This window comes from Leptopilina boulardi, unplaced genomic scaffold (genome assembly GCF_019393585.1).
Source record: "Leptopilina boulardi isolate dan_hultmark-lab unplaced genomic scaffold, ZJU_Lbou_2.1 LbouV2_377, whole genome shotgun sequence".
Classification (NCBI taxonomy): Eukaryota; Metazoa; Arthropoda; class Insecta; order Hymenoptera; family Figitidae; genus Leptopilina; species Leptopilina boulardi.
In genome coordinates, this window is record NW_026137948.1 from 2,903,560 (window position 1) to 2,928,168 (window position 24,609).

The window sequence follows — 24,609 nt, forward strand, 5'->3', positions numbered from 1 at the left end:
GAGAAAGAAAACCGAAACCGTAGTTCTGTCCTTCTCTAAAAATGCTTCACTGCGCAAGCGCGGGCGAGTGACTGAAGGGGGCAGAAGAGGACAGATATACGGTTTCGGTTGTCTTTCTCTTTCTATGCAGCGGACGCTTAGGTACAGTCCTTCCCCACTCTATTTATAATAACTCTATGACTATATATATCTGGAATGCTGTCTGCCATTGAAAGTCGCGAACTGAGAGAGAGGGCTGATTCTTGTATTCCCCTCTTTGTCGGTACAGGTCCATTAGAAAATATTTAACAGTTTGTATACGTGAACATGACATAACACAGTTAACAGTAAACTTTTGGAACGTATTGTACTACGCCTGCGCAGTTGAGAAGGAGAAGGATACAAGAATCAGACCTCTCTTTCGGTTTGCGACCATCAATGTCAGACATCATTCCAGATATATACAGTTCAGTTGATGCAGCTATAATGTCGAAAACCTAGTTTTCTACAGTATTATACGTATAATACGTCATTTATGTATTATACGTATATAACCTCCAGAAAAGCACTTTTAAGGCCAAAGCAGAATAGATTCTTGAACGGGAACGCAACCGTGAACGGAAACGTAAGAATGAGTGAGAAAAGAATAAAGATATTTGTTATCCTTCTCTTACTCATTCTTACGTTTCCGTTTACGATTGCGTTCCCGTTCAAGAATCTATTCTGCTTAGGCCTTTACCCATCTCTGGGTCTATCATTAATCTCATGCTGATTCTACACTCACCGAAAACTGAGCGAGCGGTCCGCTTTTCCGTCACGCTTCCCATATTCAACTGAATCTATATATATATAAAACGTAACGCAAATACGGACCGCTCGCGCAGTTTTAAGGCGCTTGTACACCTCACAAATTCTGAGTATCCTCGGAATTTGTTAGAAGTTTCACTAACTTTGATTGGCTTTGCTCATAGAGAATTTCGAAATTTTCCTATCTTTTGGAAATTCTCCATGAGCAAGGCCAATCAAAATTAGTATAACTTTTGACAAATTCCGAGTACATTTGTGAGGTGTACAAGCGCCTTTAGGTGAGTGTCGAATCAGCATTAAGTCGAATTTAAACACTGCGCGTAAAAGCTTCCGTACACAACAGCGTCTCAAGGCCTTTCTCCAATAGGATCCTAAACTCTTGCGTTGCGTATGCATTGCGTCGGTTGCTATTGGCAACCAATGCTAAAATCAACGCGTCAGTCACGCAACGCAAAAGTTTAGGTTCCTATTGGAGAAAGGCCTTCAGGCGTCACATTTTGGATTCTCCATCACCTACTATGCAAATATCATGCAGATAACCGAGGTGTGTCCGTACCTTAAGTACTACTCAACTGTCATTTACCTGAAAAAAGTGTATTGCCGGGGTTACATATAATCAACATACTTAGTCTTTTTGAAACCACTTATTGGTTTGTAGTAAATATACGGTTCAGTAGTTTACTATTTATATTTTAACAATACTTGTACATATGAACATTACTTTTGACACATAATGAAAAAAATATTTATACTAACAAATCAAAATCTATTAAAATTTTACACATTTTATTCTATGTTTTTAAGACTTACTGTTTATAGCAATAAATAAAGTGAAGAAGAACAATTTTATTATTGTATACAATATCAAATACTATATTTTGTGATTTAGTGTAGAGTTAATTTTGAGTACAGTGATATATAGTACATATATTTTGTGCTTGCTTTTGGAATGTCAGGAAGTGATAGTCCTACATTTTTTCACGGACAGCCGTGGTCAAATTGGATTGAAAGAATTGGCCGAGATAAACCACTAAGTAAGTTTATAAATTATAAGTTTATTTATAAATTAAATATTATAAGTTTTAAATTTCCTATTGTAGCTCCTATTATAATGAAAAAATTTTATGCAAAATTCATATAATAATCTAACAATAACAAAGTTATGAAGATTGAATTTTAAGTACGATTTTGTAATTTGTTTATTTTATTTGATGAAGATTTGTCACGATGGGGAAAAGGACAATGCACGGTGAACTGGAATATCAGGAGCGTATTAACTTTTTGTGTGCCCTGTGTTTATCGCAAAAGAGCTCGCGTTATTTTTTTTGGGTTTCGTCGCTCAGGGTCGAAACCCTTAAAACGACGCTTTGGTGTCCGCATGTCCATCGTACACCATAGATGACAATTTGACATCGTTGAGACTGTTAACACTTAATCCTATGTTGAGACTTAATATCATTGAGACTTGAGACTGTTATATAATGTTAAGTCTTAAATGTTATGTCTTAAGACGTAACAGTCTCAAGTATCAATTGTCGTACGTTAAGCTTAAGACTTGAGACTTAACCTTTGGCCATAAAACCCTTTAATGAAGGCACAATGCCTCCGCTTCTCTGACTAATTCTTTTACCACAACCAATATGATTGCATCAAATATGAAGATTAATTTTTTTTTAAATTCCTAAAAGCACTGATCATTTCTTCAACATTGCATTCTTATCGTTTCCTAAAAAATGATGATGAACGGCAGAAAATTATTTTCTAAGTAAGCTTGAGACCAAATTCATTTCAAATCAGGCAGGCAGAAAAGTCGTTTATCTATAATGGAAAAAAAAATTTAAAGTGTTATAACTTTTAAAGTAATTTAGATGTCTCATTTTTTCTTTTTGCATTTGAAAGAGCTTTCATTTTTCTTTCAAAATCCGTTGGAAAAATGAAAGCTCTTTCAAATGCAAAAAGAAAAAATGAGACATCTAAATTACTTTAAAATTTATAACATTTTTAAGTTTTTTTTTCCATTACAGATAAACGATTTCTCAGCCTGCCTGATTTGAAATGAATTTGGTCTTGAAATGATTGCAATATCCACTTTTGGAAATGATCGTCAAGTATGTTTTCACCGGTTTACAGTGAAAATGCCAATCGAACGAAACATTTTTTCTCGATTAATAGGTGTTTTTCGGGTAAGAAAAACATATTTTGGAATTTTTTCCTTCGTGCAGTTTTGCTGAATCTGAAAATTATAAATTTTCGAGGTGTGAGGTCACTTAAACTCACCTGTACGAAAATTGGCTAGTCCAAATATAATAAATAATATAGCATTGAAGAGGTGATTAAATAACCTTTTGAACCCTTGGTCCTGCGATAAAATTCAATGAAAATTGACAGACTTATAGTTGATCAAAGTACAAATTTCATGCAAATTTTTATAATTTTAAGACACTTGTCTAACTTCCGCTAATTTTTTTAAATTCAAACAATAGAAAAAGTTAATGTTTTCAATTTTTTATTGGTACTCTATGTAATTACGAAAATTTTGAGCCCAAGTTTTTTTTTCATTTTTAGTTACCTCTTAAGTGATTTCAGTCTAAAAAATTAATTTATTTCTAAAAAAATTTAAATATTTTTTATTATCTGTTTCTATGGTCCACAAATTTATTCCACTTTGTAAAAAAAGGTTTTGTGCAATAAATCAATAGCAATTTCGGAATTATATAATATTAAAAAAGAAAATACGTTTGCAGTGACATTTGCAGCAAGAATTCAAACTATAAATAAAGTTAAACTACGGTTTTAAAAATCTTTAATCTAGCATTTTTGGAGTGGCTGATTACGAATCCAAGGAAGTTTTTGAAAATTCAAAATGGCGGACAAAATTTTATAAATCTGAGATAAATTCACGAAAATGACTATTCGGGGGTTTTTAGGGTTTCTGATTATGAATCCAATTTGAGTTTTTGAAAATTTATCAGTCTTAGATTTTTAAAATATTCTTCACCATATTGGACACTTTATTTTGAATTTTCAAAAACTGTCTTTGGATTCATAATCAGAAACCCCAAAAACCCTAGATTAGGTAGTGATTTTTAAAACTTATTTTTAACTTTATTTTATAGTTTGCATTCTTGCTGCAAATCTCACTGCAAACGTATTTTCTTTTTTATTATTATAATTACGAAATTGCTATTGATTTATTGCACAAAACATTTTTTTACAATGTAGAATAAATTTCTTGGACCATAGAAACATGATAATAAAAAATATTAAAATTTTTTTGAAAAAAATGAATTTTTTAATGCAAAAGTGATATTGATTGAAATCACTTAAGAAGTTACTAAAAGTAAAAAAGTTGTTTCATTCACTAAATCTAGTGTACAATTTTTATCTTTCATCTGATTGTGCTCTACTTGTGTTCAAAATTTTCGTGATAGAATAGACTATCGATAAAAATTTAAAACATCAACTTTTTCTATTGTTTTGATTTAAAAAAAATTAGCGAAAGTTAGACAAGTGTCTAAAAATAATCAAAATTTGCATGAAATTTGAACAATTTTTTTCAGTAAAATTTTTTGATTTATTATAAATTAATTAAATTATTCAGTTACATAATTTTTTACTGTAATATTATACAATTAGACCTCGAACCAAATACATAAATTAAGGAAAAGTACGTAATTTTTAAATTAGTACGTAAAAAGTCCTTAATTTTGACAAATAGTTGAAATATCTATTTTAAATATAACAATAAAATTAAAAATATATAAATAAAAAATTAATGAAGTCATTTTTTTTAAAATTGTGTAAAAAAATTTCAATTTATAGAAAATTAATTAAAATGAAGTTCCAGAAAGAAAATTTAATTCTAGGAAACATTTTTCAGGTGACGATGAATCGGAAGTTGAGCCCAGAAGTTCAGTTACACGACTCTCAGTGGACGGTAAATATTTTTCACTTTATTTTATTTATTGATATAAGAGTTGCTACTATATGCAGGAACTACTTATTTCTAACATAAATCATTATACTAATTTCTCTCACGAATGAAGTATTGTTCAACCGATTTCAGATGTGATTTTGTGATTATTGGTATAGTCTCTGGTTCTAAGATAACTTTCGAACCATTACTAAAATATTTTTCTTCATAATGAATTATTATTATATTATATTATATTATTATTATATTTTACTGTTTATTACTTTATCCCTTCGTACCACAAATTCAACACGAGAAAACCATTACAAATTACACTATTTTGAATAGAATAACACAAAATTATGATGCTGAAGTCTGAAACGTTTTCAAAAACGAAAAATTAAAATAGAATTATTTTTTCATGTCAATTTATCTCTAATTTTGATTTGCACAAACTTTCAAGAAATTAATACTTTTATTAAAACCAGTTACCCCGAATAACTTTAATTTTAACCCAAAGTAATAGATATTGTCTAATTATTTTTTCGTTTTCGTTTATAAAAACGTTGCGGACTTCAGCATCGTACAACATTATTAGAAATTATCTTTACAATAAAAAAAAAATTTAATAAAATTTGATTATCTAATTAATTTTGTTTTCCAGACATTGACCTGTATGGATTTTGTCCAGAAAGAGATAGTTTTTACGGAGTGGTTTGTGAAATATGCAACGCTATAGTGAAACCACAAGCTTTAATTCAGCATATGGGTATGTATCATTTATTAAGATATTTTATGATCAATAATTAAAGTTAAGGTACTACAGTAAATCCTCGTTAACACGAACAGCTTGTTAACACGAAACTCGAACAATATTTAAGGCCCTTACTCCCTTTTCAGCTCGGTTAACGCGAACTATATTTCTAAATTTTTTAAATATTATATTAAATTACATTGTATAGGAGCAAACAAGTTAAGAGATTCCTACCTAAAGTCCCACTCACTTTTCCACTTCTTAATTTATTTCTGATTTCAGTGATTCAGTTTAATAGTTCAGAATGTAGAAACAATTTAAAATCTTTTAGCCTACAGAAAAGCATAACAGACTATTTCAAATCCGTTTAAATATTATGCGATTCTTTATATAAATCTTTGTAATAAATGTTTATCAAGAAATATTGAATCTTGGTACGTTAAGCCAGTTATAATGACAACCTCGATAACATGAATTTTTTTAACACGAACAGAAAAATTTTCCTGTCCCTTCAAGTTCGTGTTAACGAGGATTTATTGTATTATACTGTTATGGGTGTATATAAATATATTCAAATTTTGAAATAGTTTCTTATTCTAAAACCAAAAGGCGCTTGATTCACTATCATGAACTATACATACACGGAGAGAAAAATCAAGTTGCAAAAAGACACTAAAAAGTTCATAAGGCAGAATACCCTCTAAAGATTTGCATTTTTACATTTAATAATATAATATCATTGATTCTATTTCAGAAACTAGACATCCATCTGGTATGGTAAATCTTCCTCCACCTTCTAATCCTATTACTAAATCTCCTATGAAGACACCATACTGTAAATTATCTAAATTAAAAAAAAGTCATTCAACGTCTCAGCTTCAAGTCAATCATACATCCATAAAAAGAAGTGGGGATCACGACAGTATACAGTCAACTATATCGCTTTCTGCTCCACATTCTCCATTGGAAACTTTATCAGGACATTCATCATTCTGTAATACAGTCGTTTCCTCAAGCCCTAACAAAAGTCCAATTACGGTTGGACAGACGAAAAGAAAAAGAATTAAGGCAGATCGTTCTCTGCTCAAGGATAGAGAATATGATCCCGATAAACATTGCGGTGTTTGGAATGATGAAACATCAAAACCATGTACTCGTTCTCTTACCTGTAAAGCGCATACTGTTTCGTTACGACGGACTGTCAGTGGAAGAAGCAAATCTTTTGACAAGTTATTAGCAGAACATCGTGCTGCAAAGGAATTACCGTCCAGACCTGCAAAATTTACTGTTACTGGCACAGTGACAGTGTCTTCTGACGTAACTAATCTAAAATCCTTAACTTCTAACACTCCCCTTTCTACAACAGAAACTGATACCCCTAGTTCGCCGCCTGTTTTATCACTGCCAGATACTTACCCACTGCCACAGGTAAGATATATTTATATTCTTTTTTATAAATTTATCCTTGTATTGAAATTTGTTTAATTACAAAGTGATAAAATTTTGTGAACATTTGTATAAATGATGGACCTTGCAATATAATATACTTATGAATTATTTTATCTATGATAATATAAAGGATAACATAATTTAATGCAGAAAATAGTTTTGATTAATTAAAACACAATTTTTTTTTGATAATTATAAATGGGACGTTTCGCGCCGACCGGCACACCCTTCCGTGCATAATTGAGAGCTTTTGAAATTATTGTTCATTCCTGGCAATTATTGGTATACATAAGTACTTTCGAAAACTAACTGGCTTTTTGAAAAATCCAATATGGCGGCTTCAATATAACCTGTAAATGCATCTAAAAACGTGAGATAAGTCATAAACATATAAATAAAAATTAATCTGATAAAGGATAAACATTAAAATTAGCACTTGTTAATATATTTTACTTATCATAAGTGGAAGCTATAAATTTCTAAAATTCAAAATGGTGGATCCAATATAGCGGACGAAAAATTCTTAAAATCCATCTAATTCGGTTAAAACTTGTTACTCAGGGGTCTTTAGGGTCGCTGACAATGAAACTTATATACATTTTTAAAAATTCAAAATGTCGGATTCATTATGGCGGACGAAAATTCTTAAAATTCACCGCATTCGTTTAAAACTTGTTACTTTAAACGTTTAAATGAACAAAATCATTTTTTGGTCTATAAATTTTTTAAAAACTGTTGTTAAATACATTATCAAAGACCATGAAAACTGCAAAATAATGATTTTCGTGTGATTTTCTTAATATCGAAAACTTTTGTCCGCCATATTAGATCCGGAATTTTGAATTTTTGAAAATTGAAATGAGATTCGTTGTCAGCGACCCCAAAAACCCCTGAGTAACAAGTTTTTACCGAATTAGATGGATTTTAAGAATTTTTCGTCCGCTATATTGGATCCACCATTTTGAATTTTAGAAATTTATAGCTTTCAGTTATGATAAGTAAAATATATTACCAAGTGCTAATTTTGATGTTCATATTCATGATTCCTTTATCAGATTAATTTTTATTTATATGTTTATGACTTATCTTACGTTTTTAGATGCATTTACAGGTTATATTGAAGCCGACATATTGGATTTTTCAAAAAGCCAGTTAGTTTTCGAAAGTACTTATGTATACCAATAATTGCCAGGTATGAACAATAATTTTAAAAGCTCTCAATTATGCACGGAAGGGTGTCCCGGTTGGCGCGAAACGTCCCAAATATGTTAGAAAATTTTGAATGAAGTATTATTTATATTTCACAATAAAAACAGATTTGTGTAAAAAATTTAACTTTCAATATTCATAAGTATTTATACATGCGTCGTCTCTCAGTAGATTCCATAGTTAGCATGAAGAAGTATAAGGAGACATATTTCCTGTACCAAAAATTCTTATTGACGTTTTTTATGTTCTAAACTTTTTAATTACATGTTCTAATAATGAGAGTAATAAGTTAAGTCAGTAAAAGCACAATTTTAAATGTCTGAAGTTACTTCATTGGACGGTACTTCATGTTAGGAAGCAAGTAAGTAAAGGAATTAAAATAAAGAACATAGAACTTCTGTGAACTAATGAAAATAAAAAAATTCACTGATATCTTATTTTAGTTAAATTAAACTAAATTTTGCAAATAATCTTTTCTTTCCTTTTCAGTACAGGTATTTTTATATCTTATCGACCCCTATCCAAGCGGTTGAAACAATAGTTATTTTGAACTATTTTATCAGAAACTAATAGACACTCTTTTTACAAATTTTCTCTTTTCTGGGTCAAAAATATGTCCAGAAAGTTAGAACAGTAAAGTTAAAATTTCCAAAAAACAAATATTGTGCTGAATTACGCTCATTTGTGCTAAAATTCATTTTTGGAAAAACTCAAAATTCCGGGAAAAAACATGAAAAAACTTATTTTAAACGACTTTAGAATTAAAAAAAAAAAACAAATATCGTGCTGAATTGTGCTCTACTTGTGCTATTTTGTGAAGAAATTCATTTTTTGAAAAACTTAAAATTCCAGGCAAAAAAATCAAAAAACTTTTTTTAGACGACTAAGTTTAAACTTTTCAAGAAAACAAATTTCGTGCTCAATTGTGTTCCACTTGTGCTCTTTAGTGCATAAATTAATTTTTTGATACTTCCCGAATTTTATTAATTTGATGATTTTTACCATCGGCTAATAATACTTCAATGAAAATATTTAGTTGATGTTTAATATTAAGTTCATTCATCGAAAATAGTAAATGAATGCATTTTTCATTAATTATAATTATAATTCGTACAACTGTTGAATTCGAGACAGTTGTAGCATGATATTGATGATTTGGAAGATTCACAAAACTAAACGATGCAATTGGATATGTTGGCATTTTTGATTAAATTTATTTTTCTGTTTCGGTTTTATAAATTATAATTTTGAAGTTGATTCTTTTTTAATTATACTAGTTTTTGCGTTAAAATTTTTTATTTTCAACTGCAAGATTAAATGAGATTGTAATCGGATGACGGTAATATATTTCCAATTAAATAATTGTTTTTCAAGGTTTTCAATTTTTTTATGGGAAACTTTCAACATGAACCTCATCTTTTAAGCTTTTCACTATTTCGGTATTAAAAGCGGAAATAGAATAGAATTTTGAAAAAGAAGAGATGTGTTTATAAACTCGATGACTTTTGAAATGAAACACTTTTCCGATAGATCCTGAATTGTTTTTGGTAACGGTAATTTTTACTTTTGTGTAACTTTAAACTACATACGAATTAGTTTTATCATTAATGGGTATGCAGTTTGGCTGTATGCAGTTAAAACTTTAAAGTTACACAATTTAAAGAATTATTTATTTTTATTAAATTTTTAAAGATATTTTGTATGCATTTTTGGCATATACAGTTAAACGGTGTAAAATTTATTAACAAATTTTTTTTTAATTTGATTTTAATTCGTATGCAGGTTTTCCGTATACACTTTCAATGTATGCAATTTAAAAATTGAATTGTTTTTTATAAAAACTTGTAAATGCAGCTTGTATACAGTTTTAATGTATTCAGTTTTAGAGTGTACATTTTATTTTTTAATTAGAATTGTCTATATATTTAATCCGTATGCAGTTTAGTGTAAGCAGTTTTCCCGTAAGTAGTTCGTTTGTGGGCACCTTGAACCGTCCCAAAAGTTTAAACTTAGAAGTATAAAAAAAGTTTTTTGATATTTTTGCTCGGAATTTTGAGTTTTCCCAAATTGAATTTTAGAACAAATGAGCACAAGTCGAGCACAATTCAGCAAAATTTTTGGTTTTTTGAAAATTTTAACTTTTTTGGTCTAACTTTCTGGACATGTCGAAAATTTTTTTGTGGATCAAATTTACCCAGTATGTTCTTCGAGGGTTAATTAAGAGCGTGGATATAAAAACGGCCTACATATTTATTTATTTAATCTATAATTTTCTCAATAGTGACAAAAAAAATTGATTCCGGTTTACCTGGTCATCTGAAACAGAAAATCAAAGACAATACTTAATCTGTGATATATTTGCTACCGTCCATACCTTGATTATTACTTATTATTGGAAATTAATTAATTAATTTAATTCAGAAGAACTGACATATGGCCATTTACCTGTAGTGTCGATTTGCCCCAGTCTCCACTATATAAAATTATTTATTTATATTTTTTATTATTTTATTATATCTATTATTAAATATTTATTTATATTTTTTATTAATTTTCAATTAGGAATTATATTATAAAGAAAAATATAATTCGAAAAGAATAAGATTGTGAATATTCCATTCAAATTAACCGCCATGCTCAATAGCCAATCAGCGACTCAACCAATCTACGTACTCCGTCCATGGTTTTTTCGATGTAAAATTTTGGCAGAAGAGTGGAGTCCAAAATTTTGAAAAAAAAAATTCATGTCATCATTTGTGAACGTTCCCTGGTGCCCGGCTGAAAAAACTTGTATAAGGAAATGTACAAGTTCTTGTACATGTTCATTAATGAACTCGTACATTTTCTTGTAGAGAGATTTCACGGATAAAACGAACAGTTGTCGGTGACAAGTTATCGATTTGGCTAAAAATTTTTTAGGCGTATTCTACCTCTAAAAATACTCAACTAGCCAAAGTTTCAAGCCTCTATCTCATAAAGAACACTCACAATCGTTAATTTTGTGAAAAGTAACATCTTTCAAAATGAAGATTGAAAAATCCATTTCTGCTAGAAAAAATGTTAATTTTGATCAAAAAAAAAATTGGAAAGGTACTAGTCGATAAGAAATTTTCCAAAGAATCTAATGCCGTTGGAATTTTTGAGCTATCTTTAAACGCATGCGCAGCAGATTAAAAAAACTGTTTTTTTTTAAATTCATAACTCAAAAACACCTATTTCGATTTGGCTCTAATTTTCAGGAAAGACAGCTGAAAAGCTATACTTTAAAATGGTTATACCTAAAATTTGCATATTTTGAGTTTTTAACCATTTTTATGCAAAATACTGAGCTAATTCAAAATTTTTCAAGGTATAATCAGAGTATAATCAGATTTACGCACGTGTATCATACAACATTCTTGCAACACCCACCTCTAAAGTTAAGTACCTATTATGAAGAATTACAACTCTCTATTAGAATAATTTTGATTGTATATAATTAAAAAAATCAATCGAAGATCAGGAAAAATATCATTAAGCAGGAGTGTATAAATTTAAAAGTAAAGTTCTTTTTTTAATTTTGTGATTTTGTATGGTCTAAAACAATCCTTATATTATGTGAGAAAAATTTCGGTGCGTAAAGTGAATCACTTTATACACCGTTTGAAAAAGAGCCTCTTTACACACACTTTTCGGTGTGTAAAATTTAACATTAGAGGTTACTGTTGCAAAAAATAATTTTTTTTAAATACTCTCATATTTGTAATGCTCTTAATTATAACTTGTATTTGTATTTTCTGTTAAAATTTGTTTAGAATAAATAAAAATTAACTGTGAATATAGATAACTGATTGGAAATTTTTCGAGGATTTTGAATTTGGGCTTAGTTTTTGTCTATATAACTGCGCATGCGCACAAAAAGGAAATACTATAAGGAAACCTTGAAAAACTTTGAATTAGCTCAGTATTTTGCATAAAAATGATTAAAAACTCAAAATATGCAAATTTTAGGTATAACCATTTTAAAGTATAGCTTTCCAGCCGTCTTTCCTGAAAATTAGAGCCAAATCGAAATAGGTGTTTTTGAGTTATGAATTTAAAAAAAAACAGTTTTTTTAATCTGCTGCGCATGCGTTTAAAGATAGCTCAAAAATTCCAACGGCATTGGATTCTTTGGAAAATTTCTTATCGACTAGTACCTTTCCAATTTTTTTTTTGACCAAAATTAACATTTTTTCTAGCAGAAATGGATTTTTCAGTCTTCATTTTGAAAGATGTTACTTTTCACAAAATTAACGATTGTGAGTGTTCTTTATGAGATAGAGGCTTGAAACTTTGGCTAGTTGAGTATTTTTAGAGGTAGAATACGCCTAAAAAATTTGAGCCAAATCGATAACTTGTCACCGACAACTGTTCCTTTTACCGGTGGAATCCCTCTGTATATATTCAAGTAATGTTCTTGAACAAGTTCAGCATCCGGAATTAAGACATGTTCTTTGTACACAGTTTTCTGAGGCTCTCAAATTGAGACCATAAGCAGCATCAAATCGTTGCATTATTAACAATTTGATACCCTTTTTGGTCTCAATTTGATATCCTCAGAAAAACTGTTTACCAGAACTTGTACAAGATCCTGGACAAGAAAATATACTTGTACAAGAAAATGTACATGTTCTTGTACGTATTTTTTTGTGCAGGTTTCATGTACATTTTCTTGTACCAGATGTGGAACATGTTGCGCAATAATTTTCAGCATGCATAAGTGAAGAGTCTTAATAATTATAACTTAATAAATTTTCAAAATTTTTTCAAAAACATTTTTAATCAAATGTTTTTTGGACAAGTATATTTTCTTGTCCAGGATCTTGTACAAGTTCAGATACAAGAACATGTCTCAATTCCGGATGCTGAACTTGTTCAAGAACATTACTTGAACATGTACAAGAACTTGTACATTTTCTTGTATGTACAAGTTTTTCAGCCGGGTGGAGAATGTCAGAACTGTAATTCACCTCGAATGTCAAGTTCATAAGCCGTACAGCTCGAAAATAAAGACGAATTGGTGATTTTAACCCACTCTAATTTACGAAAAAAGTAAATTTTAATTTGAAGGGTTATATATTATAAAATAAATAATTTATGGAAATTTCTCATAAAAAATCATGAATTAAATAATTTTAAAGCTTCCATTATAAGAAAGCTAATTGACGCAGAACAAGAATCTGTAAACAGAATTGCTCTATCAGCCTAGAATTCTGAGAAATTTGACCTTGAAAATTAAAAACCATGTATATTTTTCACTGTAACTTTAGTAATTAAAAAAATATGAGAAACCAGACAAAACCATCATACTTCTCAGAAAATTACCGACCGATTTAAAAAAAATTGTTTTCATTGGTTAATTTGAGTCCAAAATACAGTCGATCAAAGTTACTGGGTTAGGCTAACCTTAGGCTAACCCAGTCAGTGGCGTTTGTAACTTTTTTTATAGTCAGTACCCTGAGGGTTAAGGAAGATATGAGCTTTCAAGTTCATATGTTCAAAGACCAAAAAAAGTTTTTGTTCCAAAATAAAATAGTGTTTTTCAATTTTTAAGGTCAAATTTCTCGCAATCCTAAGATCGTGAAACAATTTTGTTTACTGATTCGTGTTCAGCGTTGGAAAACCTATAAAAATTGCCCACAAATAAAAGTGCTGCTGTACCGTGTTACAATAAAATAGAAAAATATATTCATGAGTTGAAAAATGGTTATAATCCTTATATAATTTGAAGAACTACCAAATTTTAAGTAAATTTGTTCAATTTTGGATAGAGGGGTGCGTGGCAAATTGACGTGAAATTACTGTTATTTTATAGCCATTGAAATAGATTCTAGGGATTTCTTTGCCTTTTTCTAGGAAAAAACTTAGTTAAATCACCCTAATATGTATTGTTTGGGGCGCATGATTATCCCATAAAAATCATTATTTAAAGATTTCGGCGCGATTTTTAAAATCCACCAATCACGATTTTCCATTTTCAATTATTACCTAAAAGTTCTGTTAATTAAAAATTCTTTAAAAAAGAAACTCTGACAAATGTTAATTCGAAAAATAAAAATTCGTATAAAAAATAATGATATCTAATGAAATGGTTGAAAATGAAAATTCTAACTAATAATTTTTGTGGGATAATCATGCGCTCCGTATTGTTTAAGATATTGTAATTTATTCTTTTAAAAAATATTACACTTTAACTCTTTTAAACCTGATTGTTTTAATGTAAGAAAGTAATGTTTTTTCTTCAGTATTGTAATATTTTTTATCAAAAGTAGGCAAAAAATATTATTTTTATGAAACATTTACTATAATTTTTTTTTAAATCTAATAAATATTTTTGATTTAAAATCATTGTTAGAAGTCTGATGGCAGGAACGCAATTCGATCTTTTCCGATGATTTATTTACTGTCTGTACATTATATATCCTACAAAAAACCATTCTATAAGTTAGAAGATTCTTTCCTAACCGATTATGAAAACAGCAATTTCACATTTTAAAATAATGTAAAATTTTCTTAAATGTTTATTCATTTGCTATCGAATTTACAGTCTTTTGTTTCCACTTTATATCTATATTTTGAAATCAAGCCAAGAAATAAGACACAATCAAGAAATATTTTATGGAATAAGAAATGTACAATTAGTTGAATGATCGGAAATAGTCGAATTTTGTTGCTACTTACCTCTTTCTTAGTTAAATTTATTTCGGTGACAAACAAATTTTTTAAAGTCTTAACTTACTATGCTCATGCCAATGGACATCAGTTTTGAAAGGGTTAATAATTGTACAAAAAAAGTAATCATTCTTAACAGTGTAATTATTATGTATTTAATTATTATTATTTATAAAAAGATTTTAATTTATTTTTACTGCGTTCTAAGTTGGATAAATTATTTTTTTTATGAGTTATAGTAGGTTGAAAAGTGGTCCGTGAAAATAAATTTGATTTCATTATGTTAAACCAGAATGTGGTATAATGTTTTCCTGAAAATTTATATTTAATCCAATCAGCCTGTTCTATATTCAGAAATGAGTGCCAGTTATCTCCTTTTACCTCCTTTTGTTTTGTTATTACAGGCTGTTGATTTGCTTTATCGGTGTCTGGCCCCGCATGGCTCCACTAAACCTGTAAGGCATGGTTTCTTTTGGGTTTTAAAACTGCTCCATATTTTAAAATGTGATTGTTCTATATCAGTCTTTCCTTTTTTAGACAAAACTGGAAGATGATTTTGCTAATGAAGAACTAAGACTGGAATCAACGTTAAATAAATCAACAAGCTCTACAACTGGCATGACAACATCAATATCAGTTGTTTTACCACCACTATCACCAAGATCATCAATAACCGAAGAATCTCCAGTAGCTATGTTGATTCCAGTAACTAGCTCATCAACAATTCAAATGGGAACAACGCTATTGCCAGTTAGACAACCAATCGTTACAATGGCTCTTGAAGCAAATGCGCCTATGGAAATTGATTCTGTAAATTCGTCTATTTATTCACCTGTCTCAATGTACAAGGACAATAATCATCTTGTACTTCAATTGCCACGATCAAATAATTCTCAACAATCTATTTCTAGAAACTATCAAACTCAAACTTCAATGTCTGTACTTAATATTTTCAATCCTACGGAACATATGGATTTTCAAAGAAATCAAATTAATGGTAAAAATGATTATAATGAAGATAATCAGAATAATTCTGTAAGTCGTCAAGTGAAAAGAAGTAAACATGATTATTGTCCAGAATTCTCAACAGCTATTCAAGTCGAAGCAACTACAACATCAACTCCATATCCTCATTTTGAGGATATTTCATGGTCAAATTGTCATCCTGAACCATTAGCCGTAAGCCGTTGGCTTCGAATTACATCTAGTCGAAAGCAGTATAATTTTAATATTCACTGACATAAAAGCCCTCCCACTCCAGGCTAAAAATTTTTACTGCATTTATCATCTACCTCTCGTATTATACTTTCGTTTATATATCTTTAGCCTGTTGATAAGGGAATATCTTAATTCTGTGTTGTCAACATTCGTTGCTTAAGTTGAGAACAATATTGAAGATAAATAGAAATTCAGAGTATCAGGACATTTAAGATACGAAGGAGAACATTAGACTATTCATGCAACGCGTACAATGCTTTTTTAAAAACATCCATTAATGTAGTGCTGAACAATATATATTGCCATCGACAAAAATTTTGCGAATAATGCGAGTCATTGAAAAATATACTCGCATTAAAATTGAGATCTACAAAAATAAACGTAGAGACTTTTCTTTATTGTTTTGGAAAGCTTATTTATTTATTTCGAATTTTTGACTCTGACTTCTTGAATGGTCCAGAAATATTTAGACAGACGTCTGTTTAATATAAGTAATCCGTGGAATAAAAGGTTTCCATTGATCCCAAGAACAATAATAAATGTTGCCAGGTTTTTTAGTAATTAAAAAAAATAGTGCGAATGTACCTGTCGTATCTTTTTAATATGTATCATTTTTTCGAAATTTAATTTCCAGCGCAAGAAAGAAAAAGTCACTATGTTTTTATAAAAGTTATTTTTATTTTTATATTTTTCAATAACTCGCGACGTTAGCGTTTAAAAAATTTCCGCCGGTAGTTTATATATATTAAGGTGAAAAAATTTGTATGAATTTCAAAAAAGGGTCTGAAATTGTTTTTATAGAAGTTTAAAAATTTTTTTGGAGTAGAAAATTTTTTTTTGTATTGTGGACATCCCAATATACGTAATAAATTAAAATATGGGTTCACTGTTGTAAATGTTCAATTATAAATACTCTTTTTTTGTGACTGTTATTGAATACATTTTGTATAGAGACTAAGGCTGTGCAATTTAATTCCTAAAATAATTTGATTAACGAACATGTCTCCTAACAAATTGAATAAAATAAATTTATGACTTCGAAAATAACGTAAAAATTGTATTAAAAAAAATCGTAATTCTCAATATAAGAAATATTTTTTAATTAAAAACTACACGGAGAGAACTCTGTTACTAATAACGCACAAGTAGGTGCCATTCGCTTTTCGTAACAGAAGCGCCTTGCTAATTTAGGTCAGATTCATGCGTTATGTGCAACACTAGTTTCAGTGCGCGAATAGTAAAAGTCACGTACAAATTCTCCACTCAACTGTTGCTACAAACGCTCCACACCTCTGTGTGCTGCATTTGCTCGAAATCCATGAAAAATCAGCATGGATTTCTTGCAAATCGAGCTGAAACGTAACGCGCAGGCGTCGTGAATTTCGTCAGTGAAAGAAATCGAAACGCATAGGAATAGAAATTCGTCACGCACGCGCGTTACGTTTTTCCTCGATTTGCAAGAAATCCATGCTGATTTTTCATGGATTTCGAGCAAATGCAGCAAAGAAAGGTGTTGTGCATTTTCGTCATGTTTCTGGAGCGTTTGTTGCATACACTTGTTGTAGAATTAGTATGTGGACTTATACTAATATTTCACACAGCACCGTTTTGCTATAAACTCATAAATTCGTGAAAAAATAACTCCAGTCTCAAGCGATATTTCCAAAACATATTCTGTTGGAAAAATAGTAACAGCCCGTCGTGCAATATTCGTAAGAGAGTTCTCTTCGTGTATTTTTTTCTTTTTTCCACTAACGCAGTTTTGTTCATTAGTAAATAGTAATTTTCTTAATTTATAAAACATTTTTGTTTAGATTTGATAATAGGAAATTTTTTTTTAAATCTAACATAATATGTACATATTTGTAATTGTTGTGATTATGTACATATGCCGAATAGCGATGTAACATTAAACACCTCTCACATATTTTATCATTCTAGTCTATAATTAGTTAACCGATTTTTTTATTAATATTTTATAAATATTAATTTTTCTCAAAAAAATGTTGAAATTAGATGCTTTCTACTGTAGTACATTGTGTACTGTATCATCAGTAATCATCATCTGATTTCGAATTTTTATTTTCTAAAAAAATGATAAAATTCTGAAAGGAATGACGCTTAAACGAAGAGGTTATATTAATCTTTGTGTTAGTTTTTTTTAACACTTTCTTTAATTTTTAATTATATTTACAAACATGTTCTCCTTTAAAAGTTACCAGACATAAGAGTTAAAAATAAGAATAAGCGTATTCTATAAGGAGGTAACATGGAAGATCTTATTTATTATTCATTTTTCGCAAAACATATCCGTAATAAACCATGTAAATTGCAAATTTTGTAAAGCGTAATATTACATACCTCAGTAATGCTCACGATAATGTATGTGAAATAAAATGCTAATAAGAAATATTTTAGATTATTCTAAAAGTTAATGACACATGACATGTAACGGATCATGTGAAAAATATTTCAGGTTCTTCTACAATACTTAAAATGCATCAAATGGAACAAAGTGAGAGGTGTTTTTTTTTTAATAATAAATTTTATATTTCTGGTTGTGAAGTTAATTATTTCATTAAAAATTTTTTTTTTAACACAATGGACTAAAAATTTGGGATATTAAAGGACACAAAAATAGTTTGTGTCAATATTTATATGATCAAATATCTCGAATCTTTAATTTTGACTTCGAAAAAAAATGTAATGGCATATAAATAAAAATTTGTATATAAGTTAAGATAATCGAAGAGAATTAAATTTTATACTTGAACATATAACATTTTGAAGATTTCATACGTTTTTACATTTTTTTAATAACGTTTTCTTTAATAGGTTAGGCACACCTTTATATCCTTCACTGTCAATTGAGGCTCCCGATTCAAGAACCGGTCAGACGCTCAGGACGTATTTTCTCAAAACAGACACTATACAAAAATGTCAATAACATTTAGTTTCAAATATTTGATTTTTAAAATATACTACTTTGTAGAAAATAAGAAATCAAAATTTTGACTTAATTTTATTGCCATTTTTGTGCGTTGGCAGATTTGAGGCGGTGCGTCCCGAGCGTCCGATTGGTTCTTGAATCGGGAGTCTCAATTTTTTTATATTTGAATATTCAGGTTTTCTTTATTATTTCTCATTTTTAATTTTCTTAATTTAATATTTATTATATGTTATTGAATAATTTTAATATTTCACATTAAAAAAGTACTTAATTTTTTAAAAACACTGGTCACCGTTTCAATATGTTTTATGCTGATTTGATTATAATTCGGTCAGAGCTGTTTCAGTCGAATGACTTGCTTTATAGGCATGTTGATCTACATAAAGCGGTTTTCTTTCCAGAATCTTATTGCGGACATATTTATTTAACTACTCTTTTTAATACCATTTTCAGGATGAAAGATGTCAGGCTAATTGAACGGAATTTTTTTTGGTGAGGTATATCCATTCTTCCCTGCTTTGAGTATGAAGACAGCTTTGGTATCTCTCCATGTAAGGGCTGAAAGATTCCAAGACCTATCTGATGATTCCAGATCTTGAAAAGCCCGGAAAATGTGTCCGGACCAAATTAACTAATTGTAAGGTCTTCTCAGGCTCGGCAAATCTTACGTCAGGCAATCTTACGGTGCCGAAAATAGTGACAGGACATGGGTTTCCATCCCAACCAATTGAAAATTTGTTGGACAAGGCGAATTAATTGCCTCGGACGGAAATTTTACCGGCGGATCCACTGATCTGCCGGCACCAACTGACGCCGAGGGTCTTGCTCCTGAGGAGTATAGGTGTGATATCCTGGGTTGCGTGAAAGTATGCTAGTCCGCGACCAGTCTGAAACTTCATAAGAAGGTTCAAACGAGGGAAGCCCCGTAAGTTCCAGAGGAATATTCTTCTGATATTCCGGGAAGCGGTAAAAGCTTCTCTTTGTCTTCGGTTTGGGATTGTATATGAAGCGCAAGCACCCTGTGGAGAGAGACGAGAGCGTGAAGGAGTGGTGAATGAGAGAGAGGTGGTAGGGCTGGCTTTATGAATGTTGTCTTGAGGAAGTCTTTCCCTCATATAACCTTGGAATCTATCAAAGGGCATAGAAGTTTGGCGACATATAAAAGGATGGTGGAGGAGTTTGCTGTTGGATTGTAGGAGCAGGTGGAGGTGGATCTAAGTTCTATAGATCCAATTTCAGCTGATGCTCGTAAATACAACTAATTTTAAAAATACTTGGATCGTCGTAAAGTACAGGGTTCAAGCTTTAATTTGACTCCTATGGCAAGTCTCTAGCACGTCGGATTTACCCGGTAGAAATTTTCAAAAACTGTCAAAAACGTAATTTTTGGGACTTTTACCCTCACTTTTTTCAAAATTCTGACATGATGGGAAGTTTTCGTTGCCAGATTCAGATTCAGCGCACCAAAAACTACGGGAAGTGACTTCCCGATCTTTGACAATGGGAATTTTGTTTTTTTTGCAGGCTTGTGATATCATATAAAATCCTAAAGATTTCCTTATATAAAATTTTACATAAATGTATTAATGTAGGAAACAATGAAATTTCATGTAGATTTTGAAATAATTACCTAAGATTTCATGCATGTAAACTTAGCTCCCCACTTTAAAAAATTAAATTTTTTTTTAGAGTTCTGACTTTATGAAGAATAGTTCTAGAGTTACTTATAGGTTTTAGAAATAGTTCCGGCGATTAAGCCTTAAAACTATCGATTTTTCAAAATGGGGGGCTAACTAACTTCTAACAGAGTTCTAGAGTTCTCAATAATTCAAAAATAGTTCTGCCCATATTCAGTTAAAATTTTGTTTTTAAATTCAAAAAATTGTATAGTCACGAACAACACGAGTTCTGATGGGAATTCTGTTTGCCCCCATTGAGTTCTACAAAAGGGGAGATTTTTCCTAAACTCAAAATTGAAGAAACTATAGAACTTTGAAATTAAAAAAAAAAAAAATGTTTAAAATTTGAGTTCCAAGAGTTTTGATGGGAGTTCTGCTGTATGACACCTATAAAGTTCCAAGAGTTCTGATGAGAGTTCTGTTTGCCTCCCACTAAATTCTACAAAAGACAATGATAAAAGTTTTTCCTAAACTCAAAATTGAAGAAACTCCAGAACTTTGAAAATTCAAAAAAAAAAATTATTTATTTAAAAATTGAGTTCCAAGAGTTGTGATGGGACTTCTGTATGACATCTTTGTTTGGAGTTCCAAGAGTTCTGATGAGAGTTCTGTTTGCCCCCCACAGAGTTCTACAAAAAACACTAATAATTTTTTTTCTAAACTCAAAATTAAAGAAACTACAGAACTTTGAAATTTAAAAAAAAAAATTTATTTAAAATTTGAGTTCCAAAAGTTCTGATGAGAGTTCTGTTTGCCCCCCACTAAGTTGTACAAAAAACCATTATAAATTTTTTTTCTAAACTAAAAACTAAAAAAACCACAGAACTTTGAATTTGCAAAAAAATATAAATATTTCAAATCCGTTTTTCAAGAGTTTATTTAAGAGTTCCAAGATTTCTGATGGGAGTTATGTTGGCTTCTTATCGAGTACTAGGAAGAAGTTGCATAAAATATTTTTGTAACTTTATATGTAAATAACTTCAGGATTTTGGAATTTCGAGAAATTGCATTTTTTAAAATTGAGTTTTTAGTGTTCTTATGAGAATTATGTTGTAACTTTAACTTTAAGATGGTTGTAATTTTTTTAAGAAGAATTTTAAAATAAATTTAATATTTTTTTTTTTATTTTTACATAATATTTTTTTGCAACAAATAATTTAAATTAAATTAATTTAATAATTTGATTTTAAAGTTGTTTATTTAAATGAACTGTTTTTTGCGTTAGGATTTTGAATTATTTAGTAAAATTTGTATTTAATTTTATTGTTTTGTTATTGTAACATTAAATTGTTTTGTTATTATTGTAACATTTAAATTTTTATTAGCCAAAAGTTTTGAACGGTTAAATCAGAACTCTTGGAACTCAAAGGGAGTCAAACAGAACTCTCATCAAAACACTTGGAACTCAATTTAAAAAATTTTTTTTTTGAAATTTCAAAGTTCTGTAGTTTTTTTAGTTTTTAGTTTAGAAAAAAAATGTATCAAAGTTTTTTGTAAAACTCAGTGGGGGGCAAACAGAACTCCCATCAGAACTCGTGTTGTTCGTGACTATAAAATTTTTTGAATTTAAAAACAAAATTTTAACTGAATATGGGCAGAACTATTTTTGAAAATTATTGAGAACTCTAGAACTCTGTTAGAACTATTCAGAACTCTAAAAAATTTCATTTTTTAAGAAGTGGGGGGCTGCGTGAAGTTAGCCCCCCATTATGAAAAATCGATATTTTTAAGGCTTAATCGCCGGAATTATTTCTAAAACCCATCAGAAACTCTAGAACTATTCTTCAGAAAGTCAGAACTCTAAAAAAAAATTTAATTTTTTAAAGTGGGGAGCTAAGTTTACATGCATGAAATCTTAGGTTGATATTTCAAAATCTATATGAAATCTCATATTGTTTCCTACATTAATACATTTATGTAATATTTTATATAAGGAAATCTTTAGGATTTTATATGATATCACAAGCCTGCAAAAAAAACAAAATTTCCGTTGTCAAAGATCGGGAAGTCATTTCCCGTAGTTTTTGGTGCGCTGAATCCTTGATAAAGTAGTTCGATTTATTCAAAATATATTTGAATTGAATTGATTGAATGTTTTGTAAGTTAACTCAGCTACATTAACTTTCATTTTTTAAAAATATTTATTAAATTGACAAAATATAAAGAAAAAAAATATTTTTAATGATAAATGAAAAAAAATAAAAAGCTTAAAACTCGATCGTGATTTTTCGAGCTTTTTGTTTTTCGAGTCGAGCCGAGTCGAGCATTATTAATTCGAGCTCGAGTCGAGTTTGAGTCGACCCAAGCTGTATAAAAAACTCGAAAATTTTCGAGTAACCGAATATTTCGAGTACTTGAAATAATCGAGTACTTGTGTAAATTGAATTTGAATATTCGATTGTTTGTAAGCTATTTACTATTTTTTCATGAGTTTGTAATTTCAAAATGTAGTCATTCATTTATCTGTTGATTAATTGAGTCATTTTTGAAAAACAATAAAAATTGAACGTTTAATATGCTCGAATTCATTCCAGTACTCGGAATTTTCGAGTACTCGAATTAACTCGAGTGCTCGAAAAATTCGATTACTCGATACCTCGAGTAAAGCTCGGGCTCGACCTGGCTCGGCTCGATATTCGAGCTTTTTGCACACCTCTAAATAATATAGGAATTCGGAAATATCCTAAGATTTTAGGAAGTATCCGAATTTACTAGTGATTCTTAGGCATTTTCCGAATTGCCTATAAGCATTTAGCGAATTGCCTGGACTTCGGGTTTTGCCGGTAACATATGGAAACACTGAAAAGAATATTGTACTGGGTAACATAATAATTGTACTGGTGATCATATTTAATGCTACAAATACCGACAGCATTCTAGATTGTAAAATTACAATCGTTCGTTTTTGTTAATAACTTTATCAAAAATTAATATAAAATCGCACTGTTTTAAAGGATAAAGTATTATGTGCTAATAATGATTTCCTTAAAGTTTTATGGTAATCAGTTTGTTATTGACGAAAATATTAAATAATTTTTAAACCAACACTTCTAAACGATAATTTTTTCAATCTTGAATTTCGGAAAAATATGCTTATCATTTACAGATATGGATAATTTTTTTTAATATAATTGTAAAAGGTAATAGTTTCTAAAAACTATATTTTTAATATTAAAAACAAGTTGAAAAAATTTTTTTTTTAATATGTTTGAACTATTATCGTGGGGTAAGTAGTCGAACTTACCCGCACCTCAGACGAATTTATCAATTTTTTACTGACACTTTAAAAATAATTTATTCAATGTTTTCATCAATAAAAAATTCAAAATAATTTTTTTTCTTATACATGAATGTTGTCTTCTTACTATAAAACAGTTTTTATACTTGAACAATATAATTAAATAATTTTTTTTACTCTTTCCTTTTTTTGGGCAAACTTACCCGACTCTCCCCTATCTAGATTGTGCAGGGTAACATAACAATACTTTGTGTAACTTCTTTAATGGTACCTATAGGTACCACTAAACCATTTATGTTTACCATTTATGCTACTATAGTAGTATAAATATTGTACCGAGTAACATCTACTTTTTAACATTAAATTTTTATAATCCATTTCTCTTAGTGAAGAAACTATATAACCGATCTCATCCCTGTACTGGAAAATTCTATATAGGTTCCTGTAAAGAATCCAATAAGGATCCCACATGCATTTTTATTGGATTCTTCATAGAAACCTATGTAGTTTACATACAAGAATTCATCTAGATTAATTATATTCCTATGTAAGGTTCTTTTAAGGGGGGGGGGGGGTATGGTTAATTCGGTGTAAAAAAGGCACTTTTTAAATAATTTTTTTCGGTTATATAAAGTGTGTTACTTTTTTAACTTAATTTCCACATATTAATACAATATTTGAAGTATATTTTCCTAAATTCTCATTGAAAAATATTGCAAA

At 29.6% G+C, this 24,609-nt stretch overlaps 1 protein-coding gene across 2 annotated transcripts; it reads left to right on the forward strand.

Annotated features, from left to right (window-relative positions):
• Positions 1-1,341: 1,341 nt before the first annotated feature.
• Positions 1,342-18,804, forward strand: LOC127287874 (ataxin-7-like protein 1). 2 transcript variants are annotated; one of them, XM_051315015.1, is made up of 6 exons: positions 1,342-1,820; positions 4,667-4,723; positions 5,364-5,468; positions 6,208-6,881; positions 15,209-15,259; positions 15,342-18,804. In XM_051315015.1, exons 1-6 carry the CDS (start codon positions 1,736-1,738, stop codon positions 16,041-16,043), a joined length of 1,674 nt encoding a protein of 557 aa, XP_051170972.1. In that variant the 5' UTR covers positions 1,342-1,735; the 3' UTR covers positions 16,044-18,804. The 2 variants fall into 2 exon arrangements, with proteins under 2 accessions (XP_051170972.1, XP_051170973.1); XM_051315016.1 differs by lacking the exon at positions 15,209-15,259 and having other exon boundaries at positions 1,344-1,820.
• Positions 18,805-24,609: the final 5,805 nt, after the last annotated feature.

Bases quoted from the DNA above. Each gene is read 5' to 3' on its own strand.
- LOC127287874 (XM_051315015.1), top strand. From the start codon at position 1,736: ATGTCAGGAAGTGATAGTCCTACATTTTTTCACGGACAGCCGTGGTCA. The intron at 4,724-5,363 runs GTAAATATTTTT...TTTGTTTTCCAG, and splicing joins TACACGACTCTCAGTGGACG to ACATTGACCTGTATGGATTT. The intron at 6,882-15,208 runs GTAAGATATATT...TTGTTATTACAG, and splicing joins ATACTTACCCACTGCCACAG to GCTGTTGATTTGCTTTATCG.